At 33.0% G+C, this 24,441-nt stretch overlaps 3 protein-coding genes across 3 annotated transcripts; all 3 read left to right on the plus strand.

Annotated features, from left to right (window-relative positions):
* The first annotated feature begins 3,676 nt into the window (after positions 1 to 3,676).
* On the plus strand, positions 3,677 to 7,447 carry LOC108774525 (uncharacterized). Its single transcript, XM_018540660.1, has one exon. It carries the CDS (start codon positions 3,677 to 3,679, stop codon positions 7,445 to 7,447), a length of 3,771 nt encoding a protein of 1,256 aa, XP_018396162.1.
* Positions 7,448 to 15,071: 7,624 nt separating this feature from the next.
* On the plus strand, positions 15,072 to 16,802 carry LOC108774526 (protein TolA). The gene is made up of 5 exons (XM_018540661.1): positions 15,072 to 15,089; positions 15,573 to 15,797; positions 15,951 to 16,147; positions 16,277 to 16,514; positions 16,710 to 16,802. Exons 1-5 carry the CDS (start codon positions 15,072 to 15,074, stop codon positions 16,800 to 16,802), a joined length of 771 nt encoding a protein of 256 aa, XP_018396163.1.
* Positions 16,803 to 18,180: 1,378 nt separating this feature from the next.
* On the plus strand, positions 18,181 to 23,787 carry LOC108774527 (zinc finger protein 512B-like). Its single transcript, XM_018540662.1, has 4 exons — positions 18,181 to 18,237; positions 21,934 to 22,004; positions 22,122 to 22,357; positions 23,465 to 23,787. Exons 1-4 carry the CDS (start codon positions 18,181 to 18,183, stop codon positions 23,785 to 23,787), a joined length of 687 nt encoding a protein of 228 aa, XP_018396164.1.
* The last annotated feature ends 654 nt before the right edge of the window (positions 23,788 to 24,441 follow it).

Consider the following 24,441-nt stretch of genomic DNA (forward strand, 5'->3'; position numbering starts at 1 on the left):
GGAAGCTGTTCACAGCAATTTCCTGTGATATAAAGTTTCTTAAACATTTTTCCTAGAAAGAATCTCTTTCATTTTTCCTATATCAATCCATAGACCACAAAAGCACCGATTAAAAGACAGTTCCAGGATATCCTGTATATTACATTATATATGGGCAACGTAAGTATCATTTGATTACTGGAAAAAACTGGTAAACATACATTAGAAGAGTACTCTCTTATTAACTTTTCCCAATAATTACATATAGCTTTGGTTAATAAGCAAAGCATTCTCAATTCATTGTACTTTCTTGGAAAAGAAAAGGCAAAAGAAAACTAACAAAATATTGAAATTATTATAAAAATATTTTTGTAATAAATTTTTTTTAATTCGCTTATTTCGTTAGGCATAGAGCATTTACGTCAATTTTCATATTAACTACAAAGACCGTACAAATGCGTTATACGCATAAGTAAAGTAAAAGTTTTCGCTTTAGAATTCCTACCAATTTACGCACATTAAGCGGCAATCAAGCGCTATTATGCGTTTACTCGATATGGACAACGCGTAAACGCATATTCGCAAATGCCAGGTTTAAGAGAAATATAATAACTCTAAATTATTATTAAAAAGGATATTACCGGCGCGCGAGCGCGTAGAGTTACGCATCAATGTCGACTGATGCCGTTGAACTTCAATTAACGTTAATTATCTGGCAGGCGCGTAAAAAAAGAATTTAAGCCCGCTCCAGCTCCATTGTTAATTCCACGTTTTCACAACAGGCAGGCTCCGACGATATCTGCGTTGCATCTACGGCAATTGCGGCACGGCAATTAGGCGCGAGGCATTAAACTGCTGAACGGTCGAGCACGAGCGCGAGCGACTCGGCACGCAGGGAGGAGATCGGCTCGTGTTCATTACATACGGACGTGCATCTTCGTTTCCACGGCGCGCATCGGGAGGAGTAGACGCATCAGGTATAACGCGTGTGTTCTAGAGCGCGTAAAATTACGGCGGAAAAAGTACTGGCGTAAGATACCTCGGATTCGATCCCGTCGATCAGAGACAACAAGAACCTCCCGAGGCTACAAAGCGCCGGAAGTAGTGGTATGCACTTGGATTGATGCGGTTCCCAATGCGGTTTCATCCAATAGATAAAACAATATTCTACAGAGAGATCTAGAATCTCCTCGGATCTCTCCTATTTGTTTGTATCGATGCCATTCTATTGGTTATAAATAAATACTTCACTATGCATTTAGAAAAATAGCGATCGCCTCTCCTGTCCTTTTTACGACATTCTGCGATCGGTATCTTTTGGGCGAATTTGAAATAAAACAATTTCGATTCCAATTGAGAGCATTTTTTGTACGGTGAGTATGCCCTCTCTTCGTTTCCGTATAATTGCGATCATTGTTGCTCGAATTCCACGTGATGACGAGCGACCACGTCCCATGATACGCCGGACAATATTTCTCCAGGCGCACTCGCGTGTCGCGAATGAAAGTATCTTTTGCGGCTGTGTGGTGTACAGGATAATATTTAGAACGATATTTTTCTCTTGGCCACCGGACTGTATAAAGAAAATCGCGTATCTACTATGTGGCTCAGTTCTCGCGTGGAGGTTCACCACGCGCGATCTTTAAGATTATCACGAGGCGAAGATACGGGAACGAATGGTCGTAATCAATGTATACGCGTAGTACAGTGTGGCACAGGAATCTCCTTTTTGCTTAATGTTTGATCCCTGGAGGAATTTTAAAAATGATTTCAATGAAAATGATTTTTTATTATGTAAGTACTTGGATCTGAGTACTTTGTGAAAGTGCGAAGTTTATTTGTGCGATGAAAAATATAATTGGTTGTTTTATTTTTGGTGTGGATAAAAACTTTTAGTGTGGAAAAGAGTTTGGTATATTAACAATCTCTCTCTGATATAAATTAATAAATATTGGATGCAATGTCGCATTACTTATGTTTCCAAATTTAGTGACGGATTTTTCCCAATACATGTGAAATGATGTGGAACTTTTTCTAAGAGAATATTAATCTAATATAGTGTGTATCTCTCTCTCTCTCTCCTCTCTCTATTTCTCCTCTTTCATCGTGATGTATAGAGAAAAAGAGCATGTAAAAATATCTCATCTTCTTTAATTTCGCTATCCTCAATTTCTTTTTTTTAAACAATTTAATTTTCTATTTGAAATTTTTTTTATTATCAGAGTATTTCTTATAGATTTTTAATATTAGAATTACATGTATTATAAAATTTATAAAAAATTAATAACAAATTGCTATAAAATGTACTTTGCATAAATAATATTATATATCATGCAATATATATTCTTTGTACTTATTTTACATACTTTATATTCAATTATTTTTTATTTTATTATTATACACACATTATATTAATATACACATTTTAAATTGTATCTTCTTGATCATTATTATGCTATAAAAATTTTTAAGTGTGTCATATTAAATATACAAGATAAATTATAAATTGTAAATATTTTTCAAATGGTTTATAATAAAAATTACTATTTAAGGTATGCGCTAAATTAAAAATAATATTATAATAGAAGAATTATTTTTTTATTTTAATATACATATTGTTTAATAGACTATAAAAATAACGGTGTAATCTCAATACATTTTTTAGAATGTACAACAGCAAAGAATAGAGCTTATAAATTTTCATTATAAAAAAAAAGTTATCAATGCACACGTATCATTTTTAAATGCTTATGATATCGACACACATAAAATTGCTTCTAAATAAAGATGTGCATATTAATGACGTTATATTTCGATCGACAACTTCGACCGACTTGTTTAACGATAGGCATAAAGAATAGTTAAAATTGGCTCTGTTTTCTCCACAATTACTTTTCACCGACACTCTCTAAACGGATAAACTATATGTTGGCTGCTCAGATTTCTGCATCTTTTAAAGAAAAGTCATTTATGTGATACAATTGCACTCCGAGCTTTGGAAATTCTTTTTTACCGCTCAAAATTATTACATTAACGGTGACACCAGTATGGGAGTCATTGTCAGATAACTCAAATGACCATGAATCAGTGAGAAAGTCTACGAAGATTTGCTTCCTTGCACATCCAGTCCTTATTTCCATTGCACACGCATTTTACTTTTCCAGTCTGCTTTTCTTTTCTAGGTCATCTCCTTGACGAAACAGCAATTAATACTGCTTACTATCATGTAGCGGCTATCCAAACTTTGCAATGCATATCTGCTACTTTCTTCTTTAGCAAGACTTATAATTAAAAACATACGATATATAATATGTATCTTTCAGATCTCATACCTTTAAAATAACTCGATGGTTTTTCATATGTTTATTATCAGTTAAATAAGTTGTATCATCTCAAGTAAATTCTTTCAATTTTTATTTTTTACGTTTTATTTTACATTTAATTTTATATAACTTAAAACAATATGAAAATGATATAATGTCATTTAAATTTATTTTTACTATTAATTATTTGATTATTCAGACAAACGATTTGAAAGTTGGCTCTTAAGTTTTAACCACAGATATAATTTAATAGCATTTCTCAACTTTCGTAGGTGATATTGCTGTTTCTCGGCTGGCCACAAACAAGATGCTCAGAGAATGCTGACTTAAAGAGTGAAGAGATCTTTGACCAACTCGCAACTGCCTCGGAGACCATGGTACACGCTGTAAAACCGAATAAAAATTCAAAGGACCTTGAAAAAGAGCTCTCGAGCATATCGTCGTCAACTATACATTATGAAAATTCTAACGGCTTTGTCCCTATGGTGCGATCCGTCTCGCCATCCGTCTCGTACGAACTCGATTCGTCACAGACCAGTGATTACGAGAAGCAGAGATCTGAAGAAAGCAACGCGACGAATGCCGTAAGTGCTGAAGACAGTTCGAGGGTGAAAAAATTGGAAGAAGACTTAGCGTACTCCTCGGAAGCGAGGATTTTCTTGAGTCTACCTGGATCACTGACAAATCGCAGGTCTTTCGATTTCCAGGACGATAGGCTGAATGAGTTCGAGCTGTTGAAGGTGAACAACGACACCCCCGCGGTGGCTAATTACCAGGATTTTTACGAGAACATGCACAGCACAATGAACACCGAGACCGACAGCGAGTCCGGTAAATCTTCGAGGCATTCGAACAACGAGAGAGGGAAGAGACTTGAGAACCACACCCGTAATTACGGTTGGCAGTCGCAACAAAACAATGACGCGGATATCTATGCTCAATTCTATTCGTACAACAACGCCCATGATACAAAGAAGACTCTTTACGGGCAGGAGAAAGTCGTTGGTAATTATCAACAGCAGAATACTGTAAACTACAATGGGCTGAGCGCGACCAAGAATGCAGTAGCGACCCCGTCCTCATCAAGGACGAATTACGAGGCTAACGAACTCGCGCATAGCGGAACTTATGGCGATGCTGCGGAATCGTCGAGGACACGCCATAGATTCATGAAACCGGTCGTAGTCGCCGAACCGAGTAACCATAAAATGGAGATAAAGTTCAGCAGCCAGCTGAAAGACAGCGAGTCTGATAATGATGACAAAACTTTGAAAAACTCAGAATTTTCTAATTCAGAGACTTATGACACTTATAACAATAACAACAGGCAGCGTAGTTATCAACGCACGGAAGACTCCGGAGAAGTCTCAGATGAGAACACAGATTACTCCGATTATGTCGACCGGCTAAGACTGAGAGCACAAAAAAATCGGAAACGTCCTGATTCCGTCAGAAAACAGCTCTCCAAAGAACATCGAGGTACGTTGAACGAGAGCGCAGACGAGGGTAAGTACATGTATAACTCTGCAAAATTAAAATCGCAGCGGCACAGAACGAAAGCGAATCCATGGCTCAATGATCCCAGTGCGAATCACCACGACGAGAGTGTCGAAGACATTCGACACGACTCTAGAGTCACCAGCACGAAAACAAAGAAAGTTCATGGATCGAGGAATACCAATACATGGAGTCAGATAACTCCAAATCTTGAAATCTCTCATTCCAACGGGATTGAGTTGAATCAGTTGGAGAAGCCGAAGTACATTGTTAATTTCGTGCCCGTAGGAAACTTCGACCATGCAACCGCATTAGGTGGTAGCCAGGGTTTTGATATGTCCAACGCAATGTTGCAGAATCTCGCTACCGTCGCGCCGATTGGTACATTTAGCACGACAACACCTCTCTTGAGTACGCCTCAACCTGTTCTCACTCAGAATTTGGCAATATCGAAGAACCTGGTTTCCACGCCAGTGCCCGATATCATTGTTGGCCAGAACACTTTCCAAAATCCCGTACAGACGGTTCTGCTTTCACATCCAAGCGGTCCAAATAAGATCGTAAATACATTGAGAGCGACTTACGTTCCGAGCACTATGACACCTGTATTCGCTTTTACGCCCGGCTTAACTCCAGCGCTGCAAAACTTGAACGTTCACGGTATGCAGGGGAATGTAACACCACAAACGACCTTCACCGTATTTCCGCAACCAACTATACAGACATATCCAAGTTTTCTACAGACGCCGCTGCAGGCAACTCATATTCAAGTAAATCCCCATGGACTGCAGGGTCAGAATTTGATTAATCATGCTAACTTGCAGGTACAGAGTGCGTCGACAGTGCCCACTTTGTTGTCCAGCCAAACAATGCCAGAGAGCAGGGCCAACATGGAAACTCATATCAAGAAGAACGTGTACCCCACTTCCGGTGGAAACTTCCTCGCTACCGCGAGCCTAGCCGTCGGTCAGAATGGACAGAAGCAGGCGGCTAATGTTAACTCATATTATATGCAAGGCCAGAATACGCAGCTAATTCCAACTCAACAGAATTTACAGGAACTGCAAGCTCAAATGAATAAGCAACTAACGAAGGGCGGTAGACTGCCTGGCATTGTGTTGCAGGCTGCTGACAGTACGACTAGTCACTCGATTAATAATTTAAATATGCTAGGAACAGCAGCGACAAACGCTCATCTTCCGAATGTGGGTACGAAGACCGTAGAGATTGTAAATCCAAACATTAAAATAAATCCTTTCAATATGAATACTTATCAAGCGATGCATTATCCGGCTACTGTTTTGACGACACCCATCCCAATTTTTAGCACTATTGCCTCGGCTACTCCGCAAACCATTTTGCACAGTTACGTGAACTCTCTAACAGAGTCCGGAGCCAAACCTAAGCAAGTGGATCTTAAATTTGCTCAGACTCAGGAACGACCAGTGTTTAATCCTATCAATTTCATTCCTAACGTTGACATTATCAAAAACCAAAACGCTCTTAATAACAAGTTGTCGACGAATGAACCTCTTCAACCAGGTTTGAATCTGGTGCCTGCCATGCCTGGCGGGAATTTTTTTAAACCCTTAACAGGGCAAAACGAGTTGATCATGAAACCGAAACTTGCGTCAGACTTGCAGAAATATGCTGAGGAAATGTTCAAAGAATCCTTGAAAACAATGTACAACTCGCAGAAATGGAACAACGACAGAAAACCGGGAAACATTCAGAATAATTCCGAAGCAAGTGACTTAGCCAAACTAAGGCACGAATTGCAAAAATTAAAATCTTCCTTGACAGAGTCCAAGTACAGAGATATTCTTGAAGCGTACCAGAGCGAGAATAACGTACATACAAGTAACGCGCCCACATCTTCAGGCGACAAAAAGAAATTGGATCCACTATTAGCGACTTTGGAACATTTGCTAAAGACACGACCCGGGGGACCAATACATATCTATCATGGCGCTGTTAAACCTGGTCGCAAACCTAAACTGGAAGATACGAACTTTGCTGCGAGTTCCAACTATGACTTCAATGACGATAGCTACTTGGAATTTCTCACGCCACCCAGACCGGATGCATTTCGTTCAAAAGTTCCCTTCCACGATAAACAAATGAAGAAACGACCTGGATCGAGATTCAAGAATGGCCCGAGGAAACTACGATCAAATAAAGGATCCAGTGGACTAGAAACATCTGCTAGTAATGTAGAAGTGTATCTAGATGGAACGCACGCTTACTCACGTAAGCCGCCTAAAGATTTCGATCATGAAAACTTTGACTACGATTCTAGACATCGGTCGTTTTTTGATTCGTATCCGACGTTCACCACGTCGACGCCGGAAAGCCTCAGTAAAATCTTACGAGAAATGAAAAGTAATACAGAATATGACATCAATCACCCTAGAATGCATAATCTTCTTGGTATGTTAATGAAGAATAAACAATTGCCAAACAGAGGCGCGCAGAACTATTTTCGCGACAAGGATCAATTAAGTCAATTCTTCGAGAGAGACAGACGTCGGCTGCAGCAGCAGTTATATGCTAATACCTTCAGGGATTACATGGATAGGTCCGACATCGTTTCCCAACCTACTTCGGTTGCCAACGAGAATATCTATTCGGGGAATGGTACCGCGTAAATTCGTAATCAAAAATACAAGCAAGATATCGATCACGCGATGCATTCGCTGGATCTGCATAAAATCCGTACACTGAAAAAAAATTCTGATTGAAAATGGACGAATCAGATGACTCTAATCATGTTAATTAAAATTTTGATTATCTCACACACAATCATAAATTCAAATAAAAATTGTTAATTTGTCCATTTTCAACCAGAATTCCAATTGCTTCAATCGGAACTCTTTTTTTCAGTATAAGTTTGTTCGTGAAAAGACTATAATTAATTAAGTAGTAAGTACGAGTACGTTTATCCTCCCATTCGCGATAACGGACAATTTCCCGTCCACTTTATGCATTATCAAATGCAAAATCACGCCAGTATCGAGCCGCTGCGCTGTTTGCACTAACAATAAGTGTTTAATTATAATAAATGAGTTTTATACGGAAAATGAAAAATTAATCGATAGTATCGTATGCGCTCGCACGGAATGTTCGGGTAGAGGGAAAGGAAATTCATCAGTCATCATTGTAAGACACAGAAAAATACTGTATATACATATTAAGTTAAACAAGAAATACATACGTCTTGTAATTTGTATGGCTTTGTATATCTGTTTTATATTCTGTTGAATTTATATCTGTTTCCTCTTCTTATCAACTTTCTCTTTTCTCTTTCATCTATTCAAGGACGTGATCAAGAATCAAATACGCGATAAAAACACTTTTTCTACAGCAAAGATAAACACAAAGAATTTTGTAAAAGGTGAGTATTGTAATAACATTTTATTTTACCAAATAAATATAATTATACTCTAATTAATTTAAATATATTGTTCTTTATTATTTATTTAATATATCTTTCACTTTTGATCTGAATAAACGTATTGTGATAAACGCGTTAAAAAAATGTTTCCTGAGATAAATTAATTCTAATATTTATGCAAAAAGCTGTTTTAAAATTAAAGTTTTCAAAAAAATACGAATATCAAACTTTCACATCAACATTTTGAAGGCAAAATGTTTTCATAGTTGCATTAATATACATAACAGTATTTTTCGAGCTTTTTGTGACAAATCAAATGAGGATTTTAATATTAGTTTTAAACTAACAAAAATGTTTTATTTTCTAGAAGGAATTGCTGTTTATTGTATACACTGAAAATGTTTTATTATAATTTATACATTACATTAAATTTTAATAATTATTTATAATAGTAAAATTAAAAAAAGAATGATCATTCAAAATATTAAACATTCAGTATTTTTGTAAAATAAATAAATAATTTATTAATTTTTTATGAATATATTATTTCTGTCATATACTATATGTATTTGTGTTATTATCATTTTAAGATTTAAGTTCTTGAATATCTACTATATATTTTATGTACATAGAATGTTAAATAATATAAAAGAAATGTCTTTCAAAAGTAAAAACAAAAAAAATTGAAAATACTACAATTTCAATGAATAATTGTTTTAATTTAAAATAATGATTTGTAAGTTTTATATTATAAAATATTAAAAATTGTTAGCAACATTTTCTTATTTTTAAAAAAATGTTACGTTATATTATATATCATAATCACAAAATATAATAAGTCTAGACGTAATTATCATTTTTCACAACATTAAAAAAAAATTGATTAAAAGATGAACTGACAACTTAGAGATAAGAGAGAGAGAGAAATTAGTAACTGCATTTTGGAACAGACGTTAATGTTATATTATTATATAAAAAAAATTAATTATTATATTTACAAAATATAAATCAATAATATGGCAAAAATATGCACAACTGCATTCTTTCCACTTGATTGGCATAATAATTCAACCATAACCCAGAAGGAAGAGACGTTCACCTTACGGTATGTAACAATCATTAGTTTTAAGATTTACTCAATGGAGCTTGTATACATAAATCCATTGGAGCATTTTTATTGTGCAATAGCCACTTTCTCGAAAACCCTGAGAATTAGACAGAAATTAGTTTGGGATCTACGTTAATTCACAAAACTATTATGCTAGTTATGCTTGCGTAAGTTTTCTTAGAATAACGACAGCTAATAAAAGAAATAATCGTTCTTCTGGTAAATGATACAGTTATTATTATCTCTACAGAATATTCAATGAATATTAGAAATATATCTACATAATTATACAGTAATTTTAAGTTATTATTTCTCATTTCCATTTAAATTTGTGTGGTAAATATATATTATAAATGTTTCTCCTATATTATATGTTTATATGTAATAATTCAAGTTGTACTAAACAATCAAATAGGAAATCGAATTTAACTATATCCACAGATTTACGATAGTAAAAAGAATTGTTTATCTAATTCTTGATCGCATTGCATGCAATTTGCATGATGATAATATATAAATACAACGAATTACAAAAAGAGAGAAGTATAAGTTAATAAAAAGCTAGATCAATAGTTATGATCATGGTTTCACTGATCAGGGAGAAGCGAGGTGATTTGACTCGGTTTTTCTCGATACGCTTTTTACAAAGTTTAGGAAAGTCCAACCCATTCTGTTGTCTCGCATCAGTAAATGCCGAATATAAAAGATGAGAGAATGTCGGTCGCAATCAGTTAACGTCGAACTTTGGTTTCTACTCGTACCGAACTGTACGAGTATCATGTTGGTACGTGTTTTTTTTCAGTTTCCTAATTATTTTAAATAACCGCATGTCGATCGTTTATGTGTAACATTGTAATAACAGTGATATTTACTTACAAATGTGATTCATTTATTACATGGATATGTTGTGCGATGAAATCGATTTTTATCATATATTTGTGACAATTGTGAATTAATAATGTCATTAGTATTTTTGATGTATAATTGACTTAAAAACGTTGAAAAAAGTTTCGATGCTATCTTTTTTACATTTATTTATAAAAATAATACTTTTGCTGAATTATCTAAAATAATTTAAATAAAATACAGATTTAAAAATAATTTTGTTGGATCTAAATACTTACATAGAAATCTCAAATATAATGAGCAATGTTGTAAAAAATTTTGGCATTCTAACAACCATTATTCAAACAACTATCATTATTCTGCATTAATTATTTCGATAATCCAACAAAATTATTTTTAGATCTAGCTAAACTTTTAGATATTTTAGCAGAATCGTTATTTTCCTGTAAAGGCATTACACATATAACTTACATCAACAATTAAATTTTATATATTAATCAAATAAATTATTATGCAACATAATACATATTTCTATTTTTAGTTAACATTTTTTCATATTAAACACAGTTTGATATTCAAAACGCGTGTGCGCTAAATACGTTCCAGATTGTGAACATCATTCTCTTTACGTCTGCGATATGTTCCGCCACGAAGATCGTGACTTCGACTGGAACTTCCGTCACGTCAGCAACGTCTACTAAATTGAAACGTGTAGTCGTAGATCCCACCCACAATATCCCTAATAATCAGGAGCAATCAAGAGGTACTCAAACTACACCAAGAATCCCGTCGCCTCAGGATATTAACTTAAGATTATCGCCTAATTATGGAAACGTCAAGGCATCAGTTACTCAGAGAGTGCCTTATACTGGCACAAATCACGGACCTGGTTCTCACGCATATGGAAGTGTGCCAAAACGGCCGCTTCCCTACGTTTCTCCACCCATCCACCAGATAGAATCTCATCGAAGCAATCTGCTGGCTCCGTATTTTGGTATACTGAATAATCCCGATGCTTACAAAGCTGCAAGGAGCGTCGAGAAACCGCTAGACGCGTCGAAATCGATCGTGTCACAGTCGCACCAAAAACTGCAGGGCATCTATTCGCCTAGCTACAATGCGTTTTATCAGTACAAACCAATTGAACTGTCCAGCTTTTCCGATTTTGAGTATCCTCCGTTCACAAATATCGGCAAGCTTGTCTCCCAGAGCGTTTCTTCTCCCACCGTCCAGGCGCCAGTGTATAAAATGAATTATCCATTGTCAAAAGTTACCGATTATTCGCAAGTGTACGCACCGAGTATACCAACGATGTCAAGTATTACTCCGTCATCGGACAAGACAACCCAGAACTTTAGACAAAAAGATGAAGCCACTGTGGACATGAATGGCAAAAGGATCTCGGTTCCGATCATTCAACTCCAAAGCAATTCAGATTTCTCGGAAGTTTTGCCCACCTTCGAGAGTCAGCCGTTTTTACTAAGCTCGAACTATCCGATCGAATCGGATGTAGGATTTAAATTTGGTACCGGACCAAAATTGAACATAGCACTTCAATCGAGTAACGATTCGCCGTTTTCATCGCCTTTATCGAGTTTCCAGGGTCAAATCATACCGATTCAGAAGGCCAACGGTAGCCCGCAATTTCCGCAGTACAAAGGCGCCAGTATAGAAGCTTACCCTGTTACAAGTAATGTTCCCAAAGCGCAAGGCAATTACGAATCCCTTTATAATCAACCACAATTGCATTTTGACAAGGAACATAATGACAATGTGCAGCCTATTAATGTGCGACAAAATACCGCTCATCCTTCCGTCGGAACGCAAGGCATTCTGAATGACGCGGAGATTATCAACACGAAAAATCCAGAGCCACATACACCCCAACCTGATGACGACGATGATGAAACTAGAGATGATGAAAGTGTGTATTATTATGTCTTCTAACGTGCATGTCCAAGTAAAAAACTTAGTTAAAATATTAATTTAAGATATATTAAAAAATGACAGACTTTTAATATTTCTTTCTATAAAATTATAAAATAAATTATTAGAAAATGTATTTATATACATTGCAGATATTTTGATAATAAATTAATGATTTTATTAAGTTCTGATTTAAAATTATAAAATAAGTTTGAAATATATTTATACCAGTAATATTATTTCTAGGATACAAAAATTCGGATAAGGAATACGATAGCAGTTCCGAGGATGACGATGTTGAACGTCAAGCAGGAAAACATTTCAAAGCGTCGCCAACGGAAAGTGACTTTAAGCCTTCGACGTCTTATCCTTTCAAAGAGTATGACGAGAGATTTGGAAAGCATAGAGCGTACTCTGATGACGATGACTTTGAGGATAAACCATTTTCCAGCTATAAAAATTCATCGGACGACGACGAAGAAGAAGAAGACTCATCATCAGAATACCGTGGTGAATACACTGAATCCTCAAAACCATCACATGATTCTTTCGAAGAGGAGGATGAAGAAGAGAAGGATGAAGAAGAAAGCCGTAAGCAGGAGAAACGCAAGGAAGTCGATGAAGACTCTTACGAGGTGCAACTTCCAGGACGATCCAAATATTATCAGAAAGATTTTGAGCAAGAATTCGAAGAATCTTATAAAGAAGAGCTACCGAAACAAGGTACGTAGAATCGACGAATATTATGCACATATGTATATCTAGAATTACATTTGCATTAGTTTTAACCAAAATTTTTCAATAAGTATTATATAATATTATATTGCTAAACAATTTGTTAATATCTTTATCTTTGAAGATAATTTTAAAATAATAAACTCGCGTAAATTTAAAATAATATAATATTACATAAACACAAAGTATCCAGAAAGTAAATTATTTTTTACGTATGGAGACTTTTACATAAAATTATATTTTTATTAATTGAAGTAATAAGTATGTTAATGAGTTTAATAGAAATATTAAATTAATATTTTTAATATTTTTAATTACAGAATATGTGCACGTGAAAGAAGTGCCAGAAATAGAGAGTTATGTTGATTCGAGTTCTTCTAAACGGCAACAAAAAAGTAAATCTCGCGTAAAGCAAGGACAATCTAAAGAGTCGAAGAGTCAAGAGTCTCGCAATTCCCGCAAAAATCGTAAGGTACCAAAGATGGATTATAGAGACAGCACCGCTTATGGTTCTGACATATCCACTAAAACATCGCCCAAAGTGATTTATGAAGAGTTTTTTGGATATAAAAAACCCAGGACTGGAAAATATTCTAAGCATGCAAAAACTGAGAAGCTTTTGATTTCCAAGAAATCACCAAAGAAAAATGATCACCTTCGTGCTGCTAAGTATTACAAATTGAAGAATTCCAAGACCGACAGCAAACACAACTCCGAAGACAAAGATCTGTATCCGTATTCTTCCGTGAACGACTGGAAATTGAATAAGAACTCGTCTAAGAAAACGGTTCCTAAATCGAATGTGAGACAACTGTCAGATTCTGGCGACGGAGCTCCTTTTTATGAGCCAAGTATATTGAGCGGCCGGGTGCGTTCTCTCACAAATGCAGAAATTTTTCGTGATCTGACAGGAATCTGAACAACGAAGTAACCAAATATTAAGTTAAGAAATATATTGCATGTGCAAATTTTGAAACTAAATTCCCTGGCAAAATCTTATATTGATATAATATTATTTATACAAAAATCTGAATTCTTTTCTGCGGTTTTCTTAGAAGAAATCAAGTATTGTGCACATTTACATTTGTTTCTGTTACGTCCTACTTTTATTGTATATTATGTAATATTATAAAATAACACAATCGATTCCACGTATATTATTTGTTAAGCTTTTGTTCTGTTTACTTATTACACGTTATATTAATGTTGTACTTATTCTTTACTGTTATAATATAGATCATTTAATCGAAATTATATCATACACAAATATTTCAATTTTTGACTGATGCTACAAATTTATTTCAAAAAGATACGCGCGGTGATAACTTTATAAAAAAAACTTAAATTTTTTGTACATCAAACAAAAAATTCTAAAAATATAATTGTTTAATGTGTGTGTGTATAAGCAATTTAATAAAAATTAGAAATATAAATTTAATGACATAATATTATTATCATACATTGTATAATATTTATATAATATGATATAATATTATACAAATTATGAATTTTATTATATTAAATTGACAATTCTATTGCATTTTATTATATGTACAAATAATAATTAATGTTTTTGCATTTTATTATTTAATGTTATAATTGTATCATTCAAATGCAACGTGCTTTTGTTTTAACTTTGTTATAATATTAATCCCATAATTATAATATCGTAATTAGATTGTGTATATTAATATATATATATATATATATATATGAAATTAATATTAATTGTTATTATTTTATTAAAGAATTAATAATTAATGTTATTAATTTTCTTTATATCAATTTTATTTATGTTTTATATTTCATAACTCTCATCTTATAGAGCCATATAAGTACGAAACAATACATACGTATAAACAATATCTCTTGATCAAGATATCGAATATCCTCTCAATATCTATTAAATTTACTTGTCTACCATATATTAAAGCGGAAGTACTCCGTACGTACTCACAACTAGTTAACTACTTCCTTAGTTCGAGGACAAGATATGATCTTCGTCCATCGATTTCTAAGATGTAAGTGGATTCGTGTGCAGTGATTGTATAGCATACGCCTTCCAGAAAATCGTCATTAGTCAATAAAGGCCTATAATTCTGTTTGTGATACATGGATATTTACGGACACCTTTTAATAGTTTTAATTAATTCTGTGATTATCCCGGAGACGCTAGAGCATTCTTCCTCCTATCAAAAGTTGTATATATACCGGAGGCCCACCAGTGAAGGATTCAGTATCATCAGCAATATTTCTCGCTAAGATGAAGATCATCGTAACGGTAACTAAAAGCTCAAGCACATTTTTGTCTATATTTTATCAAATCCACAATTTCTAGGAACATAAAACTTTTTATATCTTATATCGCAACAAAAATAGAAAATTTCTATTTTCAAAACTAACACACGGGAAGAACAATTTTATTAAAGTAAAAATTAGCTAGCTAGATACAGATTTGAAAATAAATTTGTCCGATTATCAAAATAATTACGTATAGCAAGCATGAAATGCTGCAAAAAGCATTTCGATATTCTAACAACTAGCTTTAACGTCCTATAATTATTTTGATGATTCAATAAAATTATATTCAGATTTAACAATATTTTTAGATATTTTAACGAATCCATTCTTTTTATGCATTGTGCAAATATTGGAAGGAATTTTAGAACTTTACAGACTCTGAGACAAAAATGACCGTGAACAATTCTTTCCTAAAGTTGACTTATATTTTTATGTATATGAATAATTAAGTATTGATTTGTAGATTGTGCTTCTATCCGCTGTTGCGGTGGTGGTGGAGCTAAAATCGGACTCAAAGAAGCATAAGCGCGGAGTGGCGTTTTTCGGATCGCCTGATTTCTTTGGGTTTGTGCCAGCTTTCGCTCCTTGGGCCCAAAGTTTTGCGACTTCGGCTTGGAATCCACCGATCACTCCGGACGTAGCGCTCGCACAGGTCGAAGTTCAAGCTACACACGATGTGGCACTTCAGGTACGCACATTTATTTTTACACACTTTGCGTTACACCGCTATACACAGACTTCTATAGAAATCTGCGGCTATATGTAAGTCTGAAATCATGTAGAAGTCTGTGGTTTACACATAAGATTTGTGGAATATATTCGCTACGAATTTATGTAATAGGCATTAAAGGATCCGGTGTCTGGTACGCCTAGCATCGCGTATCCGCCCGAGGTTTTAAGAGCGATTCAGCAAGCAAAGGAGGCAAACAACAACGTTGTCGCAGTTCAGCACAAAGTTGCGGAGGCGAAGCAAGCTGCACTGATTCAGCAGAAAATTGCGTTGGCAAAGGAAGCAGCGGCGAGAGAAGCTGCCGCGAGGTATATAAATTATTAATTCATTTTGATTTTCCATTTCATTACATCTAACGTTCTATCGCAGATCGCCACGTGATAGCCACTGGCTGTCTCTTTTACGCTGCGCACTTGTAACATTTCCACTTTATGCAGGTCGCATGAAATTTCACAACATGCTGAGACTGAAGCTAAAGCCAGCGCCCGACAACTCGTGGCATTGCAACAAAGATTAGCAACCCTAAAGGATACTGTGGCAGCTGCACAGAGAGTAGCAGCAGCAAGAGAAGCCGCCGCAGCTGCAGCAATCCAAAGAAACGCGGCTAACACCGCCGCAGAATTGCGAAAGTTGGATGTTGATAAGCAAATTAGTCAGAGCGAGCAGGAAGCTAAGGTATTATTAACAAAATTAATTTTTTTAATTATATTTCTGTATAAAATAAAACAGTAGTTTTCGTTAATATTAATATTTTTAATTACTATTTAAAGTTCTTATCTAAAATTGTTATCATTTATGTTATCAATTATAAGTCGTTACTGATGTCAATTTATTCTTAACATATTTACGTGCATTGTTTAATCTAAACAGGAAAAGGATATAATAGCTGCGAAAGAAAACGCAATAGCAGCTGCAGTCCAGCATGCAAGTTTACAGAAATCTGCTCATCATCCTTGGGGTTAAAAATCGCGCGGTTGTCTTGATTATATTTACGTATATCAATAACAGCATACATTATACATTTGGTGATGGTTACATAAAAGGGCATTTATATAGTATTATGAATATATAATTTAGTTATTATTATATATATGTAAAGATTATTTCATCAATAAAGTTATATACAGTTTTATTTTGTGAATTTTCTGTTAATTTTATTATTTTCTGTTACTTTACATATTTCTTAAATTATTTATTTAATGTAGATAATAACATAATTTATGCGTAGAACTAGGAAGTATTTTATGTTCCCTCAAAAGAATATTCTTTATCTAATATGTTAAATGTTCTTAGTTGTATTATAAAATATTAATGTTTATTATTTTATATAATTATTTTGTTTAGTATATTAAACAATAATCTTTCTATATAATTTTTTCTAAAACAGAATATATAAATATGTTGTGTGTTTTTTTAAATTTATTACAAATCAAAATTATTCGATATAAATCAAAAGACATTCGTGTAACTATGCAGAAATTATCTCGGTGAAAAAAAAACGTACGGCATTATAAAAATACATATTTTAAAAATGAAAGTTGACATTTTAAGATGGCGTATACAAAAGTAGAAAAAAAATTTACTTTGCTAGTAAAAAATCACAAATGTATCGAAAAACGTCAATTTTTACATCTTTAATCTCACAAAACCCATATATAATTTATAAATACATACAACTTTTGTTTGAAATATTTTTCTTTATTATGTTTAATTTCAAGATATTACGTTTTAAGTGTCCCATCTTGTATATTATCAAACATATAACTAACCATTTTTGTAATTACAGAATCTGCTTAATTACTGATATACTTAGGAATTTAGCAGGCATTTAAAATTTAATGATTCATTCAATAGAGCATTTCGCATTTTAGACTGCAGATTTGCTTTTTAAATTTCCGATTCATTTTTATCGAGATTGTTCTCTATAGGGAAAGGAGAATGAAAGTATACTGGTAGCCCTTTCAGAAGAATCGACAGACTATATGAAAGTGAGGTCAGAATGTCCAGTTACGCGCGCGTGGGACGCAACGCCCAAGATCAAGTACTTGCAATCTATATTCTGCCAGCAGGGATATCTGGGTATAGTTATCAGTCAAATCTACGACTATGCATACACGGCGAACGTATACCGAGATCCTTTCACTCGCATTTTCCTTTCTTAGTCATCCTCACGGATTGCCCGTCATCCTGATAATGCCGTTACAAGTTCTACGAACCAAATGCGGAAGAAAGTCGTTCGATCAAAGTCACTTTTTCTGCACTCTTTAGATCGCTGCTCCCAAACTCTTGTCCATTTGTAAGGACAATAAGTAGTTCTGTCAAAGTTCTGAAAAAATGGACCATGCGGTCAAGTCCTTGGTGCAAATATGACCCGGCAGTATTAATGATACTCGGAAGAGTAAGTAGAGAGAGAAAGAGAAAGAGTTATACAGCCGAACGAAAATACGATGGATACGTTAAAATGGAATTATTTATAACATTATTAAAACTATTGGATTGTATATAATCGAAATTAGAAATGAATACTGTCGGATTATATATATTTAAAATTAGAAATTATATAAAAAATTTAGAAAGAGGCTTATAATTATAAAATTTCTCATTGTATTTATTATTAAGTTTCTGTTCCAAGAATTAGACATTAAACGTTAAAATATATGCATTAATACTTATTGAATCAACATTCTTTTTATTTGAAAAGACAGGAAATTAATATCTATATAAAATCTAAATTAATGTTGTGCTTTACACACATTTAGATATTTATAGTCGCTAACATAGTACATCATGTATATTATTAACAAGACATTGCTGATAGCTGAATATGCACAAACACGATAAACTTGGTATATAGCAAACTTGTTTCATATATAGTCATGCGAGACCGTGCATGACTCTATAAGCGATACAGAGATACCGGGGTCCAATATGTGAATGGTTTTATTCTTTAAATATAAATTGCACTCTTAATAAAGTGATATCTCAACTTTCCGTAAAATTAAAATTTATATTTAAATAATATGGAAAGTACTACAGACAGTTCGAATATTCATACGCTAAAAGTAATGCTACAAATTGGAAGGTCACGCAACTTCTAGGCATCAATGAACACAGCAGCCCGATTTTCGCTAAACGTGGTTAATCATCCGTTCTGTATCGTCGTACTAGTGCCACGGTAAACGCAATTTTCAAACATTACAAGATCGAGAGATCCACCTTTCACACCGAACTGAATAATGCTCTCTTTGATCGCGTCTTTTTCAATTGCTTTTTTTCATGAACTTCTCCTTCACCCAGTTTTATTTGCTTTCTTTTCTTACGTGCGCACATCAGCTACTCTCACTGGAATCTAGCTATAATCTAATGTTTTATCACGCATTAGCAGGTGATATCCCTGACCGCACAGTTATTAATGTCTCTAAGTAAACGACAAAATGTTACATCTTGTATATTTAAAAGCTGTATAATTCGGTTTGCGTTTTCCTCAAACGCAATAATAATAATAATTTTGTATTGAAATATACTCTAATATTCCTGCTGTACGATTAAATTACTCCGATAAACATAGCCTTCACTGCAATTATAATTATCTCGTAGATATTTTTAGATATGTAGATAATGCAATAAACAAGCACACACACACACACACACAATAAATATATGCAATGGCAAATCGTTTTTACCGCAAAAATTCCTGAAGTATTAAATTTTGATATGCGATGGATATCTCGGTTGACCAAACGTATAATATGATTATTCACTGTGATCAGAATATTGACGGTGCTATCTCGCAAATCAAAGTTTGACAGTAATAAACTACAATAATATACATTATAAAATATAATATATACTTATAGTTTCGTAGTCACTTCTGTGCCGATGGGTATAATTTCTCCTTCACTTATATTGCGAAATACAAAGTTTTAAATGCATATTAAATGCGCACTGATATTTGGATTAGATATTTCCATTTCACTGCCACAGCGATATAAACATGCCGCAAAATAAGAACACGTTTTAACGAAAAGGAAATCACTTTCATATGTTTGCGAGCACGTGTAAAATGACGATTATGAGGGTGGTCAATGCTAACCGTTATCATCATTTACTCACCATACTTGTAATTGACGCATTGTATTTTTTGGGTCAGGAAATCGATAAGAATTTGCGACTGAATGAGCAATTCATAGAAAAATCTGATCACCTTTCGATCATGCAAGCAACTGTGTTATTAATGATGGATCAAATTACTTCATGTGTGTATATCAGTAACGTTTTACAACACTTACAATTTATTATGATACAATTCCGATCAATTTATATTTTATTATAATTTATTTATTACTTTAGATAGAGATTTGTTAATTTTATAAATTTATTACTTTCTAAGCTTTCAAGTTGCAACAATTCTTTCTCAATAAATACACAGAAAAAAGATTTTGTTAAAATATATACAAATTTGACTAGATGTAGATCTAAAAATTTATTTAATATGTTTATTCTACAATTTTGTTCGCTTAATTTAATTATTATATTTTAATTATTAGACCATCAAAATAATTATGTATACTCAGATAAGATGCTGAAATATGATGAAGTATAGCAAAAGTTTTGCTTCTATAACCATTTTTAAGCGTCTAATGTAATTGTTTAGATAGTTAGACATATTATTTTCTTGACTAATTTTCGTGTACCTCAGCAAAACCATTTTCTCTGTATAAAAGACAATTTATCATTTTTCCTATATTATTATTAGATTAATCATTTCTTTGCGAACGATGAACCTGATTTGCATACTAACATTTCTAGTACTTTGTGATGTCATCTAATTTTATCATTCTTTTGCGTTAAACATAAATATCATACACCATCATTAATGCGGCATCCCGATTGAGGATCGCTGGTATAATGTCTTGCAATATCGCAATGTCACGATCGCATCGAAAACACGTTCTTATCTCGGTTGACTAGATTTGCAGTTTCGATCTAGTAATCTCAAACTAGTAGGCTTGAACCAAACTTGTTTTCAACTTGTTAATCGGATATAGGTGCGTACGCACGTGTCCAGTTTCCACGACAGACCATCAGCTATCCATCGGACGGGTAGGGAGAACGAGAAAGCGTCATGTATAAAAACGAACGGTCCATCGGAACAAATCCGCAGTTCCATTCGTTATCCGTTCGTGACGTATTCTGAAAAATGCTCCATCTACCCTCAGTAAGTAAAAAAAGATAAATGGGGGTTTCCGGGGATCGTGATGGGAGTCGCGTGGAAATCGCGGAAGCGGAGATTCACGGCATTTAGTTTCCTTGCCCGACTCAGTTCGCGAACGAGTTCCGGCTTTACGGCAAACAATAGCGATGGAAAGTGATCGTCGATATATTTCCATACTTTCCGTGTGCGATACATAGTACGGTAGCGTTCTCATAGATTCCGAATATTCTTATGTGGCGCAAAAGTGATGATATCGAATTCGACGCGTTGCCAGCGCAGCACTTTCCTTAGAGGGAAGAAAGACTATTTTGATAAATTTTTTTTGAGTGTTTGCTCGCAAATAAGATGTTTCTTGTATAAGAAACTACTATTACTTTGCTCATTCATATTTGACTTTAATAATTAAATTTTGATCTAACGGTAGGGAAGAGATAGTATACTTAAATTTATAATAGATTAATCAAAATTTGATATATAATTTCATATAATATAAATAACTTTCTTATTTTTATTACTTAAATTATTTGTCGATGTACATTATTTCAATAACAAAAAAATCTGTTAGTAAAATTAATCACAAAACGATTTTGCATAAAAATTTATTTTCTTGCTTTCTACCGTATATATTTCTATTATGATTTTATAAAAAAAAACAAACAATTGTTTTACATTTTTTTAGAGATAAATTGAGCAATATCGTTATCAAATACATATATGTTTACAATCTATTACCATTATATGTATATTTTTAAATTTTTTGTAATTATCAGGTTTTCATATTCGCTTTAATATAAAATAATTTGTGAGAAATTATATTATATTAAAAACTAAGATTACAATTAAAGTATTTAAAAGTAGTGATTCATTTTGTTATTCTAGATAATAGCTCTATGCTTATTAATAAAAACAACGTTTGCTAACTTGTCAGGGGGTAATTCTGGATGGCATGGGTAAGTAGGAACGAAAGGAGAAGATTTAATAATCGTTTTTATTACCTCTAATGTTGTATGTATGTCAAGATCAAATTATCGTGTTGTAATTCCTAATTATTGTTCTAATGTTTACAGATTATCTGATTTCGAAATTACGAATTACGTCTCGAACGACCATAACTTTAATATTCATCAGAATATTCCTTCTCATGGATTATATTCGTCCTTCGAAAATGGTGGCGATTTTCATTTAGACATGGATCAAGGATTTAAAGACAGTAATGTTCAACATACAATCGTTCAAGCTGTGCCGATCAACGAGCATGTAGAAGTTACAAAGCCAGTGCCAGTACCAGTTATAAAAAATATTGGTAAGATTTGCAAAGTTAGCACAAATTTAAAAAAAAGTAAGAATAAATTAAACGAAATTGTAGAAAAAAATAATTTAAATTTTACCGTATAGTAAAAACTATCTAATATTATAGTAACATAAGAAATACAAAAACATTCTTATGTAGTTTATAATATAATATTATTTAACAATATCAATAGATGTAATAAAACGTTAGCTCATGTCATATTAAGTATAAATCGTAATTTTAATAAAAAAAATGTTATCGATTTATACGTTATTAATAGCAAGAAATTTATATTTCTTGCTATTAATAACGTATAAATCGATAAAAAATAAATTTTATTAAAAAAATAAATAAACGTATTTGCCAAAAATACGTTATTTCTGCCTTTTTTACACTATTAGTGAAAGCAGTTTCCATACGAAAGTAATATTTATGAAAAAATTCTTATCTGATTGATCAAAATAGTATTCATGAAAAAATTCTTATCCGATCCACATGTGCGGATTTGCGAAAAATTCAATTTCCACCTCTGAATACTAAAGCATGTTATGAAACTACAATCGTATTAAGTTTCATCCTTTACGTGGTACTTTCTACTTTCTTAATTAAACGAATTTGCGAAAATCTTTATCCAAAATTATTTATTAAACGAATTTTCTTCTTTTTTTTCATTTCAAACTAAATTAGTTTAAAATGAAAAATTAGTAATAATTAATAATGAATACATGTACATACATACTCGATAATACATTGTCATAACTTTTTCTTAGTTATATATGATATTAATTTAGATAATATAAATATATTATATTTATAGCATATATGATATATACATACATAAATTGCATTTAATGTCATTATGTGATAATGAATATATTGAGATGTTAATTTTATTTTTAATTAACTAATTTTATTTCTAGTTAAAATTATTTTAACTAGAAATTTTAATTATTACTAATTTTTGTTGTAGAAAATAATATTATTTCTTCATTTTTTCCTATTATATTTTTACATTATTACCGATTAAAAAATGCTTAATTTTTCTAAACAATTTTGATGCTTTGATCAGCAGAAAAGAAAACACAAAGTAATTAAATTATCCGTTTTTTGAAATTACAGGAATTCCAGTGCCACACCACGTAACAATACCTGTACCTCATCCTATGGCGGTAGGTGTTGCTCAGCCCTATCCTGTCCACGTGCCGGTCATTCAGCATATTCCTGTGCCGGTTATAAAAACCATCGCGATTCCAGTTGAGAAGAAGGTCCCATATCCGGTGGAGAAAATCATACCGGTGCCCGTGGAAAAGCCGGTGCCAATAACTATTGAGAAGCATGTGCCCGTTCCAGTGGAAAAACTGTATCCGATTCACATACCAATTTATAAGCACATCTTCCATCGAAGAAAAACAAAGAAACGCGGTCACAAATGGTATTATTGAAGAAAGTTGAGATATAATTAGTTATAATTAAACGAGATTCCAACGGATGACATGAATGACTGTTGATTCGTGGAACATTTTCTCGCAAAGACAAATAGATAGCGAAAGTAAACTCATCTTTCTTGAGTTACAAGTCTTGTTGACAAGATGGTTATACTTGATGACGTGAAAGCAATATTCGCTTCCTTGCTTGTTTTTTAGTAGCACTGTAGCACAATTGTACTTATCTTGTTAGCAAGCATTGTTCATTATTGCCAAATAATAATGTTACTTAATAAATACATCTTTTTTGTTATATGTAAGATTCTTTATCTTTTAAGAAATGTAACAAAATATTGGTAATAAAAATTGATAACATTATTAATTTGTCAGACATTTTAAATTTATTATTCTAGAAAACCTATAATTATATATATTTTTATATATAATTTTATATATAATTAATATATATTTTTTTAGGGAATTAAAAAGAAAAAAGAATATAAATAATTAAAAACAACAAATGCAATTACTTTTAATATATGTAAAAGTTGACTGTGTAATTATGTGTGTGGTATGCAAATATTTGTATGCATTCTTTATATTAAATTATATATGTCTGTATATATATAAACATAAAAACAATAAAAAAGATAATAAATTTACTCAAGATTC

The sequence above is a fragment of the Cyphomyrmex costatus genome, unplaced genomic scaffold, assembly GCF_001594065.2.
Source record: "Cyphomyrmex costatus isolate MS0001 unplaced genomic scaffold, Ccosl1.0 scaffold26, whole genome shotgun sequence".
Lineage (NCBI taxonomy): Eukaryota > Metazoa > Arthropoda > Insecta > Hymenoptera > Formicidae > Cyphomyrmex > Cyphomyrmex costatus.